Below are 22,448 nucleotides of genomic sequence, written 5' to 3'. Positions count from 1 at the left end.
CAGGATTGCAGCTTTTGTCTGAACCAATACTGGCTTTCATAGTAGAACAAGGGTTTATAATTAACTGAGATTACCCAGTTGACCTTATTATTCAAACACAGGATTGAGGGGCACACTGACACATCAATATATTGTACAGAGAATCAGAAAAAGGTCGTGATGGTACTAAGAAGGCAAAAAGGAGTCAGGAAGGACTCAAGTGACTAAGGGCCTTGAGGTGAAAACCAGCACCTACTCTTACTCCTATGAGGTGGTCCAAAGGCTCCCTGTTAAAACCACAACAGGCTTTTCAAGCAGTTTTGAGCTACGTACTAGAAAATGTAACAATTGCTGTGCAAGTTGAAACGAGACTGGAAATGCCCCTGGGAGGATCTGTATATCATGGCATGCCATTCCTCACATGTACATTGGGTGGGTGGGGGGATGGGGGACAACCTCAGATATGCAGATGACACAACCTTGATGGCAGAAAATGAGGAGAAATTAAAGAACCTTTTAATGAGGGTGAAAGAGGAGAGTGCAAAATATGGTCTGAAGCTCAACATAAAAAAAAAACCAAGATCATGGCCACTGGTCCCATCAGCTCCTGGCAAATAGAAGGGGAAGAAATGGAGGCAGTGAGAGATTTTACCTTCTTGGGTTTCATGATCACTGCAGATGGTGACAGCAGTCACAAAATTAGAAGACACCTGCTTCTTGGGAGAAAAGCAATGACAAACCTAGACAGCATCTTAAAAAGCAGAGACATCACCTTGCCGACAAAGGTCCATATAGTTAAAGCTATGGTTTTCCCAGTAGTGATGTATGGAAGTGAGAGCTGGACCATAAAGAAGGCTGATCGCCGAAGAATTGATGCTTTTGAATTATGGTGCTGGAGACTTGAGAGTCCCTTGGACTGCAAGAAGATCAAACCTCTCCATTCTGAAGGAAATCAGCCCTGAGTGCTCACTGGAAGGACAGATCATGAAGCTGAGGCTCCAATATTTTGGCCACCTCATGAGAAGAGAAGACTCCCTGGAAAAGACCCTGATGTTGGGAAAGAGAAGGAGAAGGGGATGACAGAGGACAAGATGGTTGGACAGTGTTCTCGAAGCCACCAACATGAGTCTGACCAAACTGCGGGAGGCAGTGGAAGACAGGAGTGACTGGTGTGTTCTGGTCCATGGGGTCACTAAGAGTCGGACACGGCTAAATGACTAAACAACAACAAACAACAAAGAGGAGATTGAATGGGAAGAGGTACCTACTTCCAGATCTGAAAGTAGATATCTCCTCATTTTCAACCAGGGCTTGTCCACACTTCCGTTTGGCTCAGTACTTCCCCCTGGGAAAACCTGCAGTTTAGCACTGAATTGGAACAAATGGCAATCAGGTTTTCCACGGATTGCTGTTCATTCTGATTTAGTGCTAAAGAGCAGGTTTTCTAGGGGCAAGTGGCTGGGCAAAGGCAACACCACTTGGACCTGTGCCTAGAAAGCATGGGGAAAGCAGAAATAAATTGAATAAATAAGTGGATGAGCCTCTAGTTAATTTATTGCAGCACAAACGCCTGTAACCCAAGCAGGCCTAACATAATTTCACCTCTATATTTCAGGATCCCCCAAAACACATTTCTATATGATTCAAGCTCCCATTTCTGGAGGTAGTTTTATGGCACTTACATCTCTTACATAGGATGTAAATAAGATTTATTGGCACCCAAATGTGGTCCTTTTGCCTCTGGTGAGGAAGAATAATGCTGCAACAAACTGAGAACCACATTTACTCTCAACAAAACATATTTACTTTAAAAAGGCAAAATGATCCGCCTCCTAGACAGACGGCACGGAAAACAACCAGGAATGAACATCTCAATCGATAAGCGTATTTACTTTATATCCTTCCTTTCATCCAAGGAATCCAGAGCAATATTTAAAGACTGCTTGTTTCATCCTTACAGTATGAGGTTATGCAGCTGGTAGTATCAGATGTCAGTGCCCCCTCTGACATTTAAGTCTGCAACTATACCATTCACTGCAGTCCAGACAGACCATTCTACCAAGAAGGCATCAACCACCAAACAGTCGTTGATGCCATCAGACTCCCCTGTACAATATTATGCTAGTATGCTGTACATCTGAAATATCACAAGAGCAAAACCTTATTCACTGAAAAAAGCTACTGTGTATATTCCCTGACCTTTTCCTCTTATGGAAAAATACAGTACCCTTTTTTTAAAAAACAAAGAGGCGAACAGCTAGCAGTTAGTTGGGCTTAAAGACAGACTTCAGCTTACACAGCTACAGAACCTTAATACAGAGTTTCCCACAGTTTGGCAAAGCCAGAGGTCCCCAAGCTAAGGCCCGGGGGCCGGATGCGGCCCAATCGCCTTCTAAATCTGGCCCGCGGACAGTCTGGGAATCAGCATGTTTTTACATGAGTGGAATGTGTCCTTTTATTTAAAATGCATCTCTGGGTTATTTGTGGGGCATAGGAATTCGTTCATATTTCCCCCCAAAAAATATAGTCTGGCCCCCACAAGGTCTGAGGGACAGTGGACCGGCCCCCTGCTGAAAAAGTTTGCTGACCCCTGGGCAAAGCCTTCCTAGAACCTTTTCCCAATTATTTGGGGCAGAGGCAGGAGGAAAGTATTTCAGGTGAGAGAGTACTTAGTGAATTTACAGCTTCAAATATTCCAGGAAATGATGTTACATGATGACACAGCACTGTTGACAGGGATGGAGGGTGGGGGAGTAGAGCTTGTCCCATATTCTATGACCCCAAGCTACCTCCCAGTCAAACAAGTGCCACCACTGTCCCTAAAACCTCTGGTAATTTGGCCAGCCTAGACTTCTTATCAGCCCTAGTAGAAACTTTGTGACTGTAAGCACATTTATTTAAAGTATGAGACATTCAGAATGGCCATCAGAATCCTGCAGCACAATATTTCTAATTGAAATATATTTATTTCTGATTTAAGTCATCAAGTCTAATACGGACTCAGATTATGTAGACGTGAACCAGATCACTTATTAAAGCAGATAATTATCACCGGGAGTGCTCTTTTATATCTCATTAGTTAAATGCAACATCACAGGAGGACCCAGCAAATTAAGAAAACATACTAAAAATGCTTAATAATTTAAGTGCCAGGGGTGGGTGGGACGGGGCCGGAAGCATCTCAAGTGAAACATGATTGATATTGAACATCTTAAATTGCCTTTTTGCTACAAGTAACTTTGCATAAGCTGGAATTTGGATGTCTAAATGGAACACATAGTCACACACTTTTGAGATTTCGTTGGTGTGGATTTGGAAGGCTTAATATATTTTTCAGTGCATTTTTAATTCCATGGCATTTAGTGTGACTCTCAACATAAACTGCACCACCATTTACTAAAAGTATATTTTCAAAGTGAATTTCAGATAGAACAATCCCCAGCATCAAGACACAGGGGCCTGTATGGTTCCGTCGGTGCCTCAGGTCTGATGGAACATAGAACCTAGGTAACAGGAGTTTTATTAAGTAGATTGTGTTTCATGGTTTTACCTCTCAGCCACTGATTTTTTCGGTAAATAGAAATCCTCTCCTGCAAGGTAGGCAGCTGCAGTTCCCCCTCCAAAATAGACCTTCCTCAGGCAAGCAGCAGCTTCATTCTTTACCAGCAGTGCGCCTAGACCAGTGGGGAATCCAAACATCTTATAGAATGACAGAGGCACAAAGTCTGCTTGATGAAGGCTTAAGTCTAACAGGGAAGTGCTGACATAAGACGCTGCATCCAAGAGTACGCTCCATTTCCCTTGGACCTTGATGGGGCAGAGCTGCCCAGATTTTATCTGTTCTATCCATGCAAGGGGATACCTAGTCCCTGAAAAATTGCTCTGAGCAGGATAGCAGAACAAGTGAGGTGTTTTGCAGCTGTTCCCTCCAGCCACTATGTCATCTGTCCCCGACAGTATATCCTTTGGTTTCACTGGAACTGACAATACATTCATTGCATCAGCGATTGCTCTCATGCCCACCACAGATGTGTGGCTATCAGTGAGGTAGCAAAAGCGGCTGCCAGGCTCCTCTGCTGTTTCAGGAACCCAAGGGAAGGCCTCTGCAACAAGTTTGAGTGCCGCTGTACTGCCTGAAGTGAAGATGACTGTGTAGTCTTCTACAGATGTATTGAAGTGCTGCAGTATCCTGAAAAAAGAGAAGGGAAACATAGCATAATGGAAAAGGTCTTTTCCCTTCACTATTATATACTACTACAATATTTTTCTTGCCTCTTGTGTCCTGGCAACCTTGCTACGGTAATTCTGTCCACTGCACCAAGTAGTGGTTTTTACAAAGTTGCCCAATCGCATAAACATTGCCTGTGGGGAATACATACATTTAATTTCCCCCATCAAATAGGAGGTTGACGTTCAATACACTGCAAAATCTCTTTGACCTGGGGTGACACTGCCGCAGGAAAGAAAATAGTTCAGCAACCCAAATGGGTAGTTTGATCCAATGCTGGAGAAGGTGCCAGAGGATATAGGCTAAGACCACCTGACTACATAGCAATTAAACACAAAGACATTCTGATCCCAAGTCCGCTAAACAAACCTCCAAACTAGATGAGAAGGGGGGGGAGCTTTACAGATGCCAGCATAGGAGTTTGAGGAGACAGGGTAAACTTGTAAAATCTAACACCCTTTGATCAGGAACCCAGAGCACTGTCATAAAAACACAAGAAGAATAAAATTGTTTTGTTCCTAAACTATTTAGCATCCAATTTCAAGTTCATATACTGTATTGACAACCTGCAATGTTGTCAAGCACCTGCATGCAGAGAACAGAGCATGTTGCTGTGTGAAAGTTACATGGGAAAGAACATAGGTGGTATTTTGCAAGCAGGCTGGGGGGCGGAAATGATGCCATCTGCTGTGATAAAGACCACTTACTGTTTTTGGTGGCGGCGGCAGCTCAGCGTGGCCGTGAGCAAGCAAGGGAGAATCCACCAAAAAGTTCCTGTGTGGCCAGCTAGCCATATCATCAGGCTCTATTAAGCATAATTATTTTATGTGCATTGGAATGGAAAATATATAATGTGCCTGTATTGTACTGATGAAGCATGACTGGAAATATCCATTGAAGCTGAAGAGAACCTAACAGGTTGATTATTAAGTAGGGCTGTATCTTTTTGGCTCAGTCACAAGGTGTTTAAACCACATGAAAATGATTGCATTGGTCTATGCATATGCTAATCTGTAGGCATTTTGTGTGAGAGCTCTTTGTTTTCAAGCTACTGAAGAGAATGGACATGCTAATTCTCTGTCTCCTGTAAACTGCCTCAGGCAAATGGACAGCTGCAAGCTACAGCCACTCAACAGCTGCAAGCCACAGCCCTGCTTCTTTAAGTACCGGCTTAAAGTGAAAGGGCAGGGCTTGGGCACTCACATTAGAAGTTGCTGGTTGCAATGAGATTAGAACACTGCATCCCATGAAGAACAAGGTGTGGACCAACTTGGCCACATCCACTGGTTAGAGAAAGAGCAGCTTCAAGGAATTTCCTTCCTCCCTCCCAGCCAAAAAGAACACTTGTCTCCAACTGCCAGTTGCCCCCTAGAAATGCACAATGGAAGGGAAGTGTGCTGTAGCCAGAGGACTAAGGACTCTTGAAGTGGGGTGGGGGGCACTGAGAGAAAGAGGGAGTGAGGTTTGTGGGGTGTGTGCGTGTGAATAATTACCTACAGCTTGTAAGCCACATTGAGAATCATTGAGTTGAAGGACAGGGTGTAAATACACACAGCTCGTTCTCTTAATTGCTACACTAACTTTTAGTATGCAACTCACAGATCCACATTCTGTCATTAATGTAGTGCAGTCCAGATGAGAGAGACTGCATTGTACCAGCGGTTCTGACTAATGCTCTGCAGCATCTGATTTGTTTACACAAATATGTTGCATTGAAATATGGGATCAGGGAATTAATTAGGCAAACTACAAGAGATCTCTAAACAAGCACAAGCAATTTAGTCCATCAAAACTTTGGGCTTTTAAACAGATGCACTGAGCACAGTAGAGTGCTCTAGTTTCATTCATTTGAACAGTCTCCAGTTAGTGACCTTTCAAAAGGACAAATCAATACTAAGCAGGTACTGCATCGGATGTTTCTTACTGTGTACTAAAGGTCAAATGAGATTTTCATGTATTTTACCAGTTACAACGCTGTTTTGAGACAGACCTTGCTAACATTTCAGAGGAAAACCAGGGAAATTTCAATATAGAAGAGTCATCTCAAAACCAGCAATGACTTCTAGGAAAATAGGGCACCAACATTAATCAATCTTTTTTGCTACTTAATATGTTTTGGCTATGCTTCTAAGAATGCTTCCTCAGAAAAGTTCTGCTGAGTTTAGGGAGACTTAAATTTGAAGCAGAAATATATGGGAACGGGTAAAAGGATTGTTCTAGCTGGCAACTAGAGGCAAGTTGTGATGAGAACTTTAAAGTAAAAACAAAATTTGTTTGGAAACGGTGCATTGAAAGCCATACCAAAAAACAACAACCCACATATGACTTGTATGTATACCCCTGCCAAAATGCATATTTTGTAGAATCATAGAATTGTAGAATTGGAAGGTACCCCAAGGGTCACCTAGTCCAATGTGGGGTTCAAACCCACAAACCTCAGATTAAGAGTCTCACGCTCTACCGACTGAGCTATTCGTTTGCTTTTCTCTGCATTTCCTCCTAATATATGTATGTATTTGTGCAATTTTATATGGCTGTGAACCAAAACTGCATTGTAAAACTTAGAGAAGTACGGAATGTGATTGTTACCTGCTTGCTAATCCATGTACAAGTCCAGGAACTGCAAATTAGGTCACTTTGCTTTAAACTGCAGGCCAAGCAAAATTCTCTTCCATTCCTATTTACATTTCATTTCATGCCCCGTTTGGCCCTCAGTTTATACCGGAAAGGGAGGGGAAGATATAGGTGATCTAAGCAGAGGCTAAAAATCACACACATACATGGAACTGAGCTATTTGAAATGAACAGCATATCCACTCATTTCTAACGTAAAAGTGATCCACTTTGGGTAAACTCAATTTACCACTTTTACAATATATGTACATGCTGCCCTTCAGCAAAGTTTACCAAAAAAAGTTTACAGAAAAGACAGTTTACAAAAAAGAAGGGAAAAGAGATAAAGGTGTGGTCCACACCTGGAATACTCTGTGCAGTTCTGAGTGCCACAATTTAAGAAGGATATTGACAAGCTGGAATATGTGCAGAGGAGGGTGAAAAATTATCAAGGGTCTGGAAACCAAACTTTATGAGGAACAGTTGAAGGAGCTAGGTATGTTTAGCCTGGAAAAGGGGAGACTGAGAGGAGATATGATGGCCATCTTCAAATATCTGAAGGGCTGTCACATGGAACAAGTTTGTTTTCTCCCACTCAGGAGGTTAGGACACGAACCAATGGATTCAAGTTACAAGGAAAGAGATTACAACTAAACATCAGGAAGAACTTTCTGACAGCAAGTCGGCGCCTGGTCGGTGCCTGCGCAGAAGCGCAAAATCACACTTCGCGCATGCGCAGAAGCGGCGCTTCGACAACCGATGACTTCGACTTACAAAGACGGCCGCGGAACGGATCGTCTTCGTAAGTCGAGGTACCACTGTATTTCTAGCAGTGAAGAAGAAGAAGAGTTTGGATTTGATATCCCGCTTTATCACTACCCGTGAGGCAATACTGTACAGTGAGGCAATGCTGTACAATAAATGGCAACAGAAGTGGTTATAGTGAAACTAAAGATCCAAGGCAAATGTGAAATACAACATCTGATTTATAAAATGAAGACTACTCTACCTGTATCGGACATGTTCAATTGTGTCACATGTCAATTTGCTGCTGATATTCTGGCTGTGAGGGTTTCCTAAGAGGCAAGAGAGACGTTCATGACTCAAACAAGACATTTCATATTTTTGTCAAGCACTGCCTCAAAAAAACTCCTATAAATGTGATTAAATATAACATTCATTTTATATTTCACTGCTGTGTCTTGAAGCTCTTTGCAACAGTTTTCCAAAGCAACTAGTTAACAAGCAAGCAACTTCCTATAAAGAGATTGAGTGAAAATAATTACAATTCTAAAAGAAGTTTCTTTGCAACTGAAACACACATCAGTTGAATACACGTCAAAGCCATTACTATTAATCCACATAACAGTTAGTGGATTATGGCAGTGCACTGCATTGATACCAATCAATCCCATAGATTTTTGCCAGCTTTGCAAAGGCTGCAAAAACATACTCCCCACTTTTGCTGACAATGAATGGAACCATGTGACAATAGGCCACAAATTTCAGCCCAGCTTTAAATTCTGGAAACTTTAACAATGCCAAAGTGAGGGAGAAAAGATTTACCTTGATTTCTCCTTACCATAAACATTTTCATTGAGGTCATCAGTGAAGGCTTTTAGTAAACTCTGTGGGAAGAGTGCGGTTCCTGCATGGTCAAGGTACGTAATTCCTACAATGAAACATGCAAAAATGCATCACTCACTGAACTACCATGCTATAAAAGCTGGAAATCTGAAAATCGAGGAATTTTCAATAAATGTTTTCAGTCGGTGCAGAATAAAATCACTTGAAACAAAGTTTTTTGTTTTGTTTTTAGAAGCTCACTACTATACTCATCCAGGCAATACAACTCAGGTAATACCTGACAGTTGTAATAAAGGTGACAGTTGTAATCAAGAGCTGCTTTCTATACCCACAGGCTTGGGTATTCTTAGGATCCACTCTATTCTCAAAACAGGTCAGAAGATTTCATAATAAAGTTGGCCAGGTAAGGGCCTAAGTGTTTTCAATACATGCTCAGGCATGACATTACAAATACATTCATTTTCACATTGCATACATGTTACAACCAAAACAGAAAGCTACTCAAGTGTTGAATATCTATTGTTTATTGGAATGCTGTAAATTAGATGTCCAGGATCTCATGAATCAATGGAATAGAGAGTTCAGATCAGTTCAGTTAAATCCATGGAAAGTTGCTTTAGCATCTACATGTAGTGCTTCTGTAAAATGGTGAATGTTTAAACAGAAACTGATGTTTTGGGTGTCCTGGACTCCACAGTGTCTTTACAAGAATTTCAGATACAGGCAATGTAATGATGAATGTGCCTCTTTGAGGCATATGGTACAGGCATGTGCTATGATGTCTTCTTGCTGGCTAGAAATTATGGTTGGTATTAACTTTGTTTTGGGGGAAATCCTTCGTATTTACAGTTCATGTTCCCTTAAATTAATGGATGGACAAAACTGAGGATTTTATAAGCCTTGATGGTGTAAAGGGACTTGTATTACAGGGCTGGAAGGACAAACACCCACCATCAGTGGTCAGAAGATCTAAGTCTGAGTGCATTACATATAATCATCAATCTTGTTTACATACCTGCTTAGACACAAGGGCTGCTTATATTAATCTTTACATAAATTAGAATAGATGGAATACTGTATTCCCATTGCTAAAGTCAGCTTGCACTGTTTTTACCCTTTTACCTTTTTGTTATATTTGCATATAACAATTCTAAAAAATTTTTTAAAGTGTTGAGCGTCTCTAGTTCAGTTTTTACAGCATAAAAATAATATTTTCCTTTTAAGTAAAACTGTACACACACACACTCTCTCTATTCAATTTCTAGATTAAGATTTTGTAGGCCGCCAAGAGACAGACACAATTGCCAACTGCTCATCCCTCCTCTACTAGGACTTCTCATTACGAAAGGATTTAGACCCTGGTCAAGCACACAGTGCTCAGACTGCCTGAATATTCTGTTTAGAAAATAAAGAAAAGTGAAGGAAAGTTTATTTTACTAGTGTTGGAGCTTCCCAGACCTGCCGCTCAGCCAAGGATCTCATGTACCAATGAGTACATGATTACCAACAGGGGTGGTGCACATGTTTATTTCATGTACAGTGGACCCTCTGGATACGGATTTAATTCATTCCGGGGGTCAATGTGCGCCCCGAAAAATCCGTAACTAGAGGCGCCGCTTCTGCGCATGCGCACGGTGTGAGAGCGCTTCTGCGCAAGCGGCGAAACCCAGAAAAATACTTCCGGGTTTGCCGCTTTCGCAACCCAAAGATTACGTATCCAGAGAAGTACATAACCCAAGGGACCACTGTACAAAATGGCATCCAATATCCTTGTCATTGAGCAGCTCTGCTGATTACAGCCAGATTCAACACACCAGCCATACTCTCAACTGGCAAGTCATAGTTATTCCAAAAATATGGAAAACAAAAAGACACATAGCTCTAAAACATGGTGTTCTTGTACTCTAAGGAAACTAAGACCATGATTTGGGTTCTAAACTATAGCTTGGCATTATATCTAAATTCAGCCTGTGTTAAAAGCACTTCTTTCCAAAGATTTTGACACAGAGTTCTGCACATTCTCAGATAGGGATCTGTCCTATACCCCAACCTCCAAAGCTGCAATGCATTCAGTGATGAAAGCAAAACAGCTGGATGCAATGCTGTCATCCACATCATCCCGAGGGCCATACAAACCACTGATCCTGAACATCAGAGCAACAGTTGCATGGCACAAGGTGGACTTTGACTGGCATGTAGGGTCATCCAGTTCACACCCTAGTGATGGGGGGGGGAGGAATTTACCCACTTCAATCTTAATTCAAAGTACAGAGCATTCATCCAGCAGCCTAGAGACCTGTGGCTTTTCTTTATACTGATGTGATTTCTACCACAGTAAATCATAAACTATTAAGTTTGTGCTGATAACCAAGATCATGTTTGTGTCTCCTTTTAAACATCAGGTCAGGAATATATATAGTCTAAGAGTCTCCAGTTCCTTGGCCTGAGGACAATAAGATTAACATACCACCACCACCCCAGGGCTGATATTGTACAAATGTTTAACTCTTCCCATTGCTGTTCCTTCAGTAGTACCAAGAAATTGCTAATGGGTTTTTAAATTTAATATTTAAGTCTGCACTACCACCCTATCTGCATATCTGAATTTGTTTTAGTCATTAGGTTAGTGTTATGTACTGAGCTGAATCCTAGAACAATAGGATTCAGAATCAGCAGTCTGATTGGTCCGCAGGAGCTACCCAATCCAACTCCAGGTGGTAGTGAATCCGCAACCTGATTGGCCTGCAGGAGCAGCCAATCAGGCGGCTGGCAGAAGTCAATCCACAACCTGATTGGCCCACAGGTGTAGCCCTGAAGTAGCCAATCACGCAAGGCCCATTGTGTAAATAATGTATATAAGCAGATGGTTTTGGGAAAAGAGCCATTCTTCTCTTCTTCTCCTTGATGACTATGAGCTGAATAAAGAGCTTGAAATTCACTCGACTCCCAGTATATTTCAGTTAGCATTCCCAAGCTCTGTGCCAGAAGACAACTGCTGAGCAGGGCTGGGCCACCCATGGGACAGGGTGAGGCAGCTGCCTTGGGCGGCAAAAACCCAATTAGGAGTGCCCCCAGGGGCATCCCACCACCAGCAGCAAGATCTCTCCAGAAGCTGCCATTGTTGCTGCCACTTTGTGGGCGCTGCCATGCAACCCAGGTAAAGGACACTGCAATGGCATGGCAAAACAGGTCGTGGTGCCCCTGCTGCTCAGTGTAATATGGGAAATAAATGATTAATGGCTCATGTACTCTCAAGACACCCTCTCAGAAAGGAGGCTACCTGGTCTTGGTGGGCACTTTAGGGCAGAGGAAGCCAGTGTGGCACCGTTCAAATATTGTGGACTACAACTCTCATTATCCTTGACCATTTATCTATATCGGCTGGAGCAAATGGGAATTGTGGTGCAAAACATCTGGAGGTGACCGTTGGCTCCCCCCACTTTAGGATCACAGTAGTCACTCAAGATGTTGTTTATTTCTCAATGCACATGAAGCAGTTGGTACAGAGATTGTCTGAGAATTCAGTAACTCCCACTGTAAACAGAATCACTTGCTCACAGGCGGCATGTCCAGAACAGGGATTCATACAGAAACAAGTGGGGCAAATGCTGTTCTCACTTTTGCACTTGAAAGCATTAGGTTTTAGAGCATGTAAAAGTGAACCATGCACACCAATTTGATTTGAACATATGTGTAGGTTAATTAGGTAAAGGGACCCCTGACCATTAGGTCTAGTCGTGACCGACTCTGGGGTTGCGCGCTCATCTCGCATTATTGGCCGAGGGAGCCGGCATATAGCTTCCAGGTCATGTGGCCAGCATGACAAAGCCGCTTCTGGCAAACCAGAGCAGCACATGGAAACGCCGTTTACCTTCCCGCTGTAGCGGTTCCTATTCATCTACTTGCATTTTGACATGCTTTCGAACTGCTAGGTTGGCAGGAGCTGGGACCAAGCAACAGGAGCTCACCCCATCACAGGGATTCGAACCACCGACCTTCTGGTCAGCAAGCCCTAGGCTCAGTGGTTTAACCACAGCGCCACCTGGGTCCCGTAGGGTAATTAGTAACACTTAAATTGAAAAGGGGAGAACAACTTGCTTAGATGGAAGTGTTTTGTTTTCGATTCCAACTGCATGTGAAGACTTGATATTGAAACAGAGTTCTGGCAACCTTCCTAATCTATAAAAGCAGGCTTGTTTAGGAAGTAATTTATAATATTTTCTTGCTAAGAAGACAGAATAGGGTTTGATTTCAAACAAAAGACTGTCGTTAACTACTGTGTCACCCAAAATGCCAAAATAAATGTCTCTGCTAAAATAGAATGGAGTCTGATGACAAAAAAGCACGCTGGAAGTAATTTAGAACACTCAATTTAAGTGCAAGTTGGTTCACACAGGAAATTAAACTGTTCCCAAAACACAAGAATCTGAGTGAATTTATAGCAACTGCATTCAAAATGGACAGAAACATTTACTATGTTTGTGATGCATTTCAAGACTCCAATGATGGGGGAGGGGCGATCATTATGACATCATGTGGTGTAAGGCCGAGGTTTTCAAGCAGTGTGCCATGGCACCCTGAGGTGACTTGAATGAGAAAATGGATTGGACTGCCATTTCCCCAAGGGGCTACTCAAAACAAATGGTAACACATTTACTGAAAGATGTAGTAGTCATTAAAATGATAAATGATAAAAATAAATGAGTAATCAGACACTTTTCCATAACAAAGGAGAAAACTAGGTGTTGAGAGTCTACTTTCATGATGTCACTGGTACAATTGCCATAGCCACCATTAACAATGAGGTCACAGTTACAGCTTATCTTGCTCTAGAAACACACTTTAGAACTATTTCTATCACTCTAATGGGCAGCAGCAAGACCTTGAGGATCAGTGGGAGCAGGTCTCCGCAAACAAGATGCAGGGGACAAGCTATTGTCCTTGTGCCTGCTCCTGTCTCGCTGGCCACCACAGGCCCTTGGTCTGATCCAGAAGGGATTATTACTAGTAACATTATTTATTTATTTATTTATTTCCTTCAAATTTTTCCCCTGACAGGGACTTAAGACAGCTTACAGATAAAAATAAGAGCAGCTAAAAACAGGGGACATAGCTGGAACTCAATAAATAATAATAATACATTTATTTAATATTTAATAATAATAATAATAATAAAGTGATAAACATCAGACATTAAAAGCTTCCCTAAACAGGGCTGCCTGTTCTTGTTCTTTATTTCCTTGACATCTGATGGGAGGGTGTTCCACAGGGCGGGCGCCACTACTGATTCTGGCACCTCTCAGGTGGGCACAATTACAATTATAAGAGAACAAGGTGAGTTCATGGTGAGTTCCGGCACCTCATTTTCTAGAAAAATAGCTTTGGGTTTACCCATGTGTATTTGGCCCATTGTTGTTGCAGAACCACAGTGTTTTATGCTAATTCTGTTCTAGCTTCAGGTATGAATAAGTTCTTCACAGTTTCACCTATTTGCATTCTCCTGCTGCAAGCTGCTGGGTCAATGTAGATTCAGCAGCTAATACTGTACTGTTTTAAGCAATTTATCAAAGGAGTTGCTTTACTTCCTGACTCTTGATTAACAAAAGCATAAAAATGCGTTCCATCGTGTATATTTTTAGTCTTTGGGATATCACAAGACTCTTATGCTCAATTAAACCTCAAACAATGAAGGCAGGTGGTTTGAGGAAGTATGAATTAAACACAAACTTGCACCTCCCTCTTCCCCCAGCCCACTCTTTGCTTCTTGTCCATTTCTGTCCAGAACGAATTGTGATGTCCCACTCAAATAACTATGGCTGGTGGTTCAGGGTTTGGAATGGTTTCTGATTCTGGTTTACAAGACAAGCATTAACCATAGGGTGCCAACAAGGACATCACAATAAACGTTGGTTATAGGAAATAAGGGATGAAGTTTTGCAGAAGAGGACAGAGCACTGCAAGTTTGGTTTGGGGCAGCGTTGGCCAACCTGTTGCCCTCCAGATACTGTATAGCATGACTGCCATTAGCCCCAGCCAGTATAGGAAGGCTGACCAGTCTTAAAGATTGGGGGGGCAAGTCCATCTAGTCCAAGGGTCAGCAACCTTTTTCAGCCATGGGTCCACTGTCCCTCAGACCATGTGGTGGGCCGGACTATATTTTTTTTAAAAAAATATGAACCAATTCCTATGCCCCACAAATAACCCAGAGATGCATTTTAAATTAAAGCACACATTATAAAGGTAAAGGGACCCCTGACCATTAGGTCCAGTTGTGACCAACTCTGGGGTCGCATTATTGGCCGAGGGAGCCGGCGTATAGCTTCCAGGTCATGTGGCCAGCATGACAAAGCCGCTTCTGGCAAACCAGAACAGCACATGGAAACGCCGTTTACCTTCCCGCTGTAGCGGTTCCTATTTATCTACTTGCATTTTGACGTGCTTTTGAACTGCTAGGTTGGCAGGAGCTGGGACCAAGCAACTGGAGCTCACCCCGTCACAGGGATTCGAACCGCCGACCTTCTGATCAGCAAGCCCTAGGCTCAGTGGTTTAACCACAGCGCCACCTATACTCATGTAAAAACACACTGATTCCCTGTTCACTTGAGAACAACAGCATTCCTTCACCTCCTGCATTTTGAAGCAACTCGTATTCAGAGGCATACTGCTTCTAGTACGAATTTAGTAAAAAAGCAAGGAAGGGGAGGAGAACATGAAAGAGGTGTATAAATTTATGCATGGTGTGTAAAAAGTGGATAAAGAAAATGTTTTCTCCTTTTAGGGCCATCCAACAAATCTGATAAATGAAAGAAAGTACATTCTTCACACAGCACATAGCTAAACTATGGAATCGGTAACTGAGAGTTAGTGATGGCCACAGACTGGGTGGCTTCAAAAGATTAGACAAATTCATGGAGTATATGGTGATCAATGGCTATGTGCTACCCACAACCATATTTTCTGAGCATATCTAATAAATTAATGGCATCAAGCAGAGTTCTTACAATAGTAACATGGTGCAGACTTGTCAACTCAGAACACGCCTGAAGCACATCAGCAAAATTTTAATGATAACCCAGACTTCTTTGAATGATAAAGTAACTCATATAATTTTATTCCTCAGCTTTAAGGGTGTGGTGAATCATTATGAAATACTATCTGCCATTATGAAAGCTGCTGTTGCACTCGTCTTCCTTGTGTGCTTCCCATCTGGTTAGCCATTGTGAGAAAAAAGTTGCTAGATTTGACAGAGCTTTATTATGTTATTTATTAAATTTGTATACTGCCCTCTACCCACAAGTATAGGCCTATGTGCTCTTCGTGTGCTCTTAAAGGCAGCTTATATGTGGAGGGTGGTCCTGTATTCTGCAGAAGTTCTAGAGACAGGTGTACTTTATGCACAGAGATGTAATGCAGACTACGCAGAGTACATAGGTGATTTTCATCTTCCTCATTAACTGCCACTTTGGACTCCATTGGGAGGTGGGGTGGGAAATAAATAAAGGGAATTATTTCCCGAACAAGCATACACGCTACCTGATCATTATACTCTCTAGGATTTCAAACAGAACCATTCCAAGCCCTCTCTGGAAGTCACGCGATGGAATCTGGGATCTTCTCACATGAGCTTCTGAATGCCCACATCAGGCTATCCCCCAATGAGTCAGGGAGGGGGTCCTTGCAGGTAGTTTGCTACTACTAGCATAAAAAACCAAAATGGGTATTTATGGAAGCTATTGTTGCATTTATATCCCACTATTGCTTGCCCCCCATTTCCTTTTATCCTCACAACAACCCTGCTAAGAGACAGCAACTTGTGCAAGGTCACCCAGTGAGCTTCCTGGCTGGGATTTTAAATCCTTCACAAAATTGAATAAATGCTGCAGTTATTATGATATATTATGTCTGAAGACCTCAAGGACTGACCCATCTGAGGCCCTTCTTCATGTGCCCACTCCATGAGGTCTAGAGCAGGCATAGGCAACCTTGGCTCTCCAGATGTTTTGGAACTACAACTCCCATGATCCCTGACCACTGGCCCTGTTAGCTAGGGATCATGGGAGTTGTAGTTCCAAAACATCTGGCGAGCCAATGTTGCCTATGCCTAGAGGAAAGCAACACAAAAGAGGGCCTTTTCTGTTGTGGTTCCCTGTTTCTGGAATGCTCTCCCCAAGGAGTCTTGCCTTATGCTTTCATTACATATATTTGGCACCAGGTGAAAACAATTTTCTTTTCCCAGGCCTTTGGCTAATTAAGCCATCTATGGCCTTTTAAACTTGGGGGGGGTGTTGTTTTATTTGTCATTATGGGATGCATTTTTGTGTTTTTATATTGCAAACTGCCCTATGATCCTCAGATGAAGAGCAGTATATAAATTTAAGAAACAAATATAATGTTAATGAGTACCCATAACAAATGAATATGCTGCTCACTTTTTAACACTTTAAATCTTGATTTATGCAAAGCATGTGCATCTGAACAGAACTTCTATAAAGCTTAAATCACTTCTGACCCCCATTCATCGGAAGTAAGCATTACCAGACAAAGATCTGCTGAAGAAAGACCTATAGACTGTAGCATAGCTCATGTACAACTCTCGTCACCTTTAAAAGTTATGTAGGACACAGAAATTATACAGGGTAAATCTTTTCTAGTGTGGAACTGCAGTTATTGGGAAAGCTTCACCTGTTGGCATTCTGCCTAGTAGAAATTATATTGCATGTGTAATACAATATACAGTAATAGATTTGCATTATGCAGATTCTGGTTGTTTTTTGCTTAGGAGTGCAGCAGAGGCCCAATCCACGTGCAACAAACTGGTTTCAGAAAGTCTTGCTGGTGCTCCTGGTTAGAAATAAATACTGATGGGGGTGGGTACTTTATAATATATACTTTAGCATCTGGATTGCTTCTGTAAATGAACATTTTTGCAGGGTGCGGGAAGAAAGATTCTGCCAATTAGAGATACCACTTAAAAGGTTTTGTAAAATATTGAGTGGTTTATCTATGCATTTAAATAAATACATAAACTCAAGTGTGAGCTGACTGTTGTTTTCAAAAAGGCTATACAGTATAACATGTGAAAACCTGTGAAGGCAACTTTGATTACATTACTAAAAGAGTGACCAAAAAGAATCTTTCCAGGGCAGACACCATACACCAAGTAACCAGGGACACAAATCTTTCGGTACGAATCTATAAAAGCAGCTTCCACGTCTCTTGTTTCATTACCTTCATCTTGCTTGTGTACTTTAAACACCACTTTTGTTTAGTGCTTAAGAGAGAAAACTACCCGGCCGTTTGGATATTTGAGAGCAGCAGGACAAATTACTTCACCGCTGTCACATATGATATGCCCTTGTTGTTTACTCAAAAGTAAGCCTGGGAGTGGAGTCGCCTCCCCGAAAAGCAAAATCCCCCGCGAGGGTCTTGTTCCTTAACTGGATCGCAGCAGGCAAAACTTCCACGCGCGCCGAACACGCCGAGTCCCCGCGAGGCGCCCGCTCAGGCAAAATCCCCCGCTCAGGCAACTAGGGGGCAAAAAGCACCGAAGGGAGCGGCGAAAAGGGAGAGTGACGAAGCTAAGAAGCACCTGAGCACTGAAGCAGCCAGCCCGCCCTTTGGTGTCAGACGCGGAGCGACAAGTTTGCAACCCGCCCACCCGCCGCCTGTGGAGCCGGCGGAGAAAGTTGGTCCGCCTGCAGCTGCGCCCGGGAGGGTCTCCCCGCTTCTTCCCACGAGAGAAGCCAAGGGCCGGTCGGGGCTTCTGGAGAGCGGAGCGCGGCAGCCGCCGGGCGCAGCAGGCAGGCGAGGCTGGGGGTCCCGAGCGCACCCGCCGTGGGCGAGACTCGGCACGGCTTCCTCGCCTCCCGCCCAAACGCGAGCCGCAGACTCGGGTTACCTCCCAGCCGGGCGAGCTCCGTCCGGCGCAGCCCCTCCGGGCTCTCCCCGCCGCCGTAGCCGTACGCAGCTCCCCGGGGGAGCCCGCTCTGGAAAGCGCGGAAGGACAGCCGCTCTGCCCAGCGCTCCAGAGCCATCGCGCGCCGAGAGAGGCGGCCGGCCGGCAGGCAGCGGGGCCTCTGGGAAAGGCAAGACGCAGCCGAGCCCGCCCCGCGCCAACCAGGAAGGGCGCTCGCTCGCTCGGCTTCTAGGCGAGGCGGGCACCCCGGGGCGGCCCTGGCTCCTCCCGCCGCCGATTCCCACGGGCAGAGCGCCGCCGCGACGCCTGTAGCCCCGCTGGCTCCGCGCGAGAGACTGCTGCCTCCGACGGGGACCGGGCGCGCCTTCCAGGACGGTGTCCCGGGATAGTGGGGCGGGGAGAGCCGCGTCCACCCCCTTGACCTCTCTCGCGAGGGTGGGGGGAGATGGGACCTAAAACTCTGATTCAACTCCCAGCCGATAGCGTGTAACTTGATGAACTGCAATTTCATACTGCAGTTACTGTACTCTGAAGTTTATTTGTTCATGGATGGGTACTTTAAGGTCAGCTAATGATTGGTTGGGAGGTTGTTTCCTTGTGGTTTTTTGAACACCACAATTGTAGTTCTCAGTAATAATAATTGTAATAATAATAATTGTAGTTCTCCATTATTATTATTTGATTGATTGAATTTATATACTGTACCGTCCCATATCCACAGGTCTCAGGGCAGTTCACAGAATAAAATCAAAATATAAAACCACAAAATGCATTAAATAAAAGCAGCAGCAACCCAATAACTAACACACACACACACAAACACACACACACAGAAACCCCACCCCCACCCCACATTTTAAAAGAGCAAAGGATGTCAATCCAATCAACCAAAGGTCTGGTTAAAAAGGAACATTTTTGCCTGGCGCCTAAAGGTGCCAGACAAACTAATAGTGTAGTTGTGTCACAGACAGGTTGGATGCAGAGGAATGGTGGGATCAGTGTCGAACGGTGCCACTTGGCTGCCTGGGGCAGCGCTCCCTGGGGGCGGGGTGTCACTCCACAGCGCTCGTGATGTCACGACGCGTGTGCCAGGACGAGCCAGGACGGACTGTGCATGTCCGCACATGCACAGTCCGTCCAGGTTAGCACTGCTGCTCTGCTCAGCCGGCACGCTCAGCTGGCAGCAGTGCTTGGCTGGCGGCAGGGCTCTGCTTCTTCCTGCTTGGGCGGAGGAGGTGAGGGGCGGGCCAGGGGCCGGGGATGCTGCCCCCGCGTGCTGCTCCCACCAGAGAGGAGCTAGGGGCGGCCTGCCCCCTTCGCCCCTCCCTTGCTATGCGCCTGGGTGGGAGGGGAACCCCCAAGGGATTCCCTACTGAGGGGTACAGAAGCAGTGATCTGTGGGTCTGACAAGATGTCTCGAGAGGTGTGCTGTCTCCCCGGGGCCAAGATCAAAGATGTAACAGAATGGCTGCAAGGAATCATAAAACCCACTGAAAAAATACCCCTTCCTCTTGGTCCACGTGGGAACCAATGACACTGCAAGCCATAGCCTCCAGAAGATCAAAAGTGATTATGAGGCTCTGGGCAGGAAGTTGAAGCAATTAAATGCACAAATTGTCATCTCATATGTCCTCCCAGTTGAACAACATGGCCCAGGGAGAGAGGGAAAAATAGGGGAATTGAACAACTGGCTTCGCAAATGGTGCAAATGGGAACGGTTTGGATTCTTAGATCATGGTCTGCAGTTTCTTGAAGACGGACTTCTGGCAAGTGATGGGCTGCACCTCACAAAGGTTGGGAGGAATGTTTTTGCCTTGAAACTCAAAAACCTCATCTATGATTGGTGGTAGGATGATGATGAGTGATCAGAGGGAGAAAACTGGGAATAGGAGGTGTTGGAAGCTGAAGAAGTTACAGGATCCTTCTTAGCACTAGGCACTAGGAGAGTGATCAGCTACACCAGCAAGATCCCTGTAGGTTCATCTGCAAGAAAGGGGAGAGGATATCCATAAATCCTACTCTTTTCTGAACCATACCAAGGTTGAAGATTCTTATAATTATCCTTTGGACTGAGAAATGCAGCTTTGGAGGTGCCTAGTGCGGGGACTTCCAGATGAGCAGCACAGCAGGGGTTAAATTCCTAGAATCATAGAGTTGGAAGAGACCACAAGGGCCATCCAGGCCAACCCCCTGCCAAGCAGGAAACACCATCAAAGCATTCCTGACAGATGGCTGTCAAGCCTCCACTTAAAGACCTCCAAAGAAGGAGACTCCACCACACTCCTTGGCAGCAAATTCCACTGCCGAACAGCTCTTACTGTCAGGAAGTTTTTCCTAATGTTTAGGTGGAATCTTCTTTCTTGTAGCTTGAATGCATTGCGCCGTGTCTGCTTCTCCTGCATTTCCACCTGTGCAACACACCCCAGGCAGCAGCTACACAGGAACAGCTTCTCTCCCATTCCTTCCTCATGCATTGGGGGTGGGGAAGGAGGAAGCCACACCTGTTGAATACTTTCACTCAGCAGTTGTTAATATTTCTCTCTCTTTCTCAGACAGATACAGAATATTATGTTAGCTCAACCAACATACCATTGCAGTTGCAGGGGTGTGTGTTCTCTTAGAGTTTTATTGCTTTATTGAGGTTTCAGTATTGTCATTTCCGAAGATCTGTGTCCATCTATTATTTTGTTCAGAGACTAATGCTGTATACTAAAACCTGTCCCACCCCCATTTGAGAATTTATTTATTAGTTTGGCAGGTGCTGGGTTGAGTTTACCTATCATTGCTAGGTGGACAAGGGCAGCATGTATTTAAACATTACTCTGGGATTCTGCAGCCTGCACGCACCTTGTAATGTCTTCCTCTGAACTTTAATTGAACATGTGGAAAGCCAGGGAATGCTAGCTGTCAAGCAACTGAGACTGGTGCGCTTGCTGGTTGTGTGTGTGTGTGTGTGTGTGTGTGTTTGTAAGAGAGAGAGAGAGAGAGAGAGAGAGAGAGAGAGAGAGAGAGAGAGATCATTTCTTTAAAACAGAAAACACTTCGTTTTGAAAAGTAATGATGATGAGCAATTGTCAGGCAAATAGGAGGGGCAAGTATTGGGAACCTTTTGTAATATGGATGGCACCCTGTGCAAGGCCAAAATTTGGTGCCCCCAAATGGATCTTCTCATTTATAGATCTTCTTAATTTTGCATCCCCTCAGCTTGGTGCCCTTTGGAGGGGGGGGGGGGACGACGACGACTGCCTGCACTGTCCTAAATCTGGCACTGCAGAATGTGGAAATCCTCTCTGCCTTCCCATACATACAGGAAAGCCCAGCCAATAAAATCTTTGTGTTTTCAGAAAGTACAGACATGCAGGAAGACTGTAAACGCAGACCACTGACTAAAAGTCTGTATGCTCACAAAATCCCTTGGCCATCTCAAGAACAAGATAAGCTCAATTAAGAACGCTCACCCCATCTATGAGAAATGTATTGACATTTCCCTTTTGTTTGAATTTCTGAATACAATTCATTTTCTCATTGATTGATGAAGAATGGTAAAACACACCGTGCTGTACCTCAAGGGAAGGGATACCTCAAAAGAGGAGTGCTCCATCTCTTCCATGGGCCCATGCGTCACTAAGAGGGTTAAAGAAATAAAGCATTGGTCTGCATTTGGTCTGTTACAAGTATTGCTTTATTTCAGGTATGTTGTTTCCACCATGATAAGTAAGGCCCTTCAGTAGGGTGTCTGGCTTTGGTGCTTAAGTCCAGGACTCTTGTGCCTGCCTGTGGAGAAACGGGGCTGGGTGAAGCCCAGAGAATTGTTCCCTCTCTAGCTCTGCTCAATGGGGCTTAAGGGGAGGGCCATGGCCTTAGGCAGGCACCTCACTTAGAGTCCTAGCTGTTTCAGTCTCTTTCCTGTGCCTCGACCACCTGCGATCTCTCTCCCTCCTCCTCTCCCTCTTGAGGCATTTTCTATCAGTCAGACTTCTCTGCCAGAGGCCCTGCAGCCAAGCTCCTCCCCACCCATTTGGCAGATGAATAAGTGTGCCTTGCCCTGCCCTGCCCCTTCCAGCCCAGCCCAGGTGGTGCCTCCAGGCAGTATCCAGTTATGGTCTCCCCAAGAGTCATTGGCTG

At 44.2% G+C, this 22,448-nt stretch overlaps 1 protein-coding gene across 1 annotated transcript in view; it reads right to left on the bottom strand.

The window, feature by feature from the left end:
* The window catches only part of MOCOS (molybdenum cofactor sulfurase), an 87,832-nt gene extending 69,159 nt beyond the window's left edge, over window positions 1-18,673 (bottom strand). Inside the window, exons 1-4 of the mRNA XM_035135079.2 lie at window positions 18,306-18,673; window positions 8,403-8,492; window positions 7,830-7,896; window positions 3,530-4,168 (exon numbers count right to left, since the gene is read on the bottom strand). Coding sequence (XP_034990970.1) covers window positions 3,530-4,168; window positions 7,830-7,896; window positions 8,403-8,492; window positions 18,306-18,441 — 932 coding nt within the window. The 5' untranslated portion in view covers window positions 18,442-18,673. The remainder of the gene's footprint in view (window positions 1-3,529; window positions 4,169-7,829; window positions 7,897-8,402; window positions 8,493-18,305) is intronic.
* Between the last annotated feature and the right edge of the window lie 3,775 nt (window positions 18,674-22,448).

Source organism: Zootoca vivipara, chromosome 13, assembly GCF_963506605.1.
Source record: "Zootoca vivipara chromosome 13, rZooViv1.1, whole genome shotgun sequence".
In the NCBI taxonomy this organism is placed as follows: Eukaryota; Metazoa; Chordata; class Lepidosauria; order Squamata; family Lacertidae; genus Zootoca; species Zootoca vivipara.
Note: the sequence above shows the minus strand (reverse complement) of the source record. Positions and strands in the feature narration are given on the sequence as shown.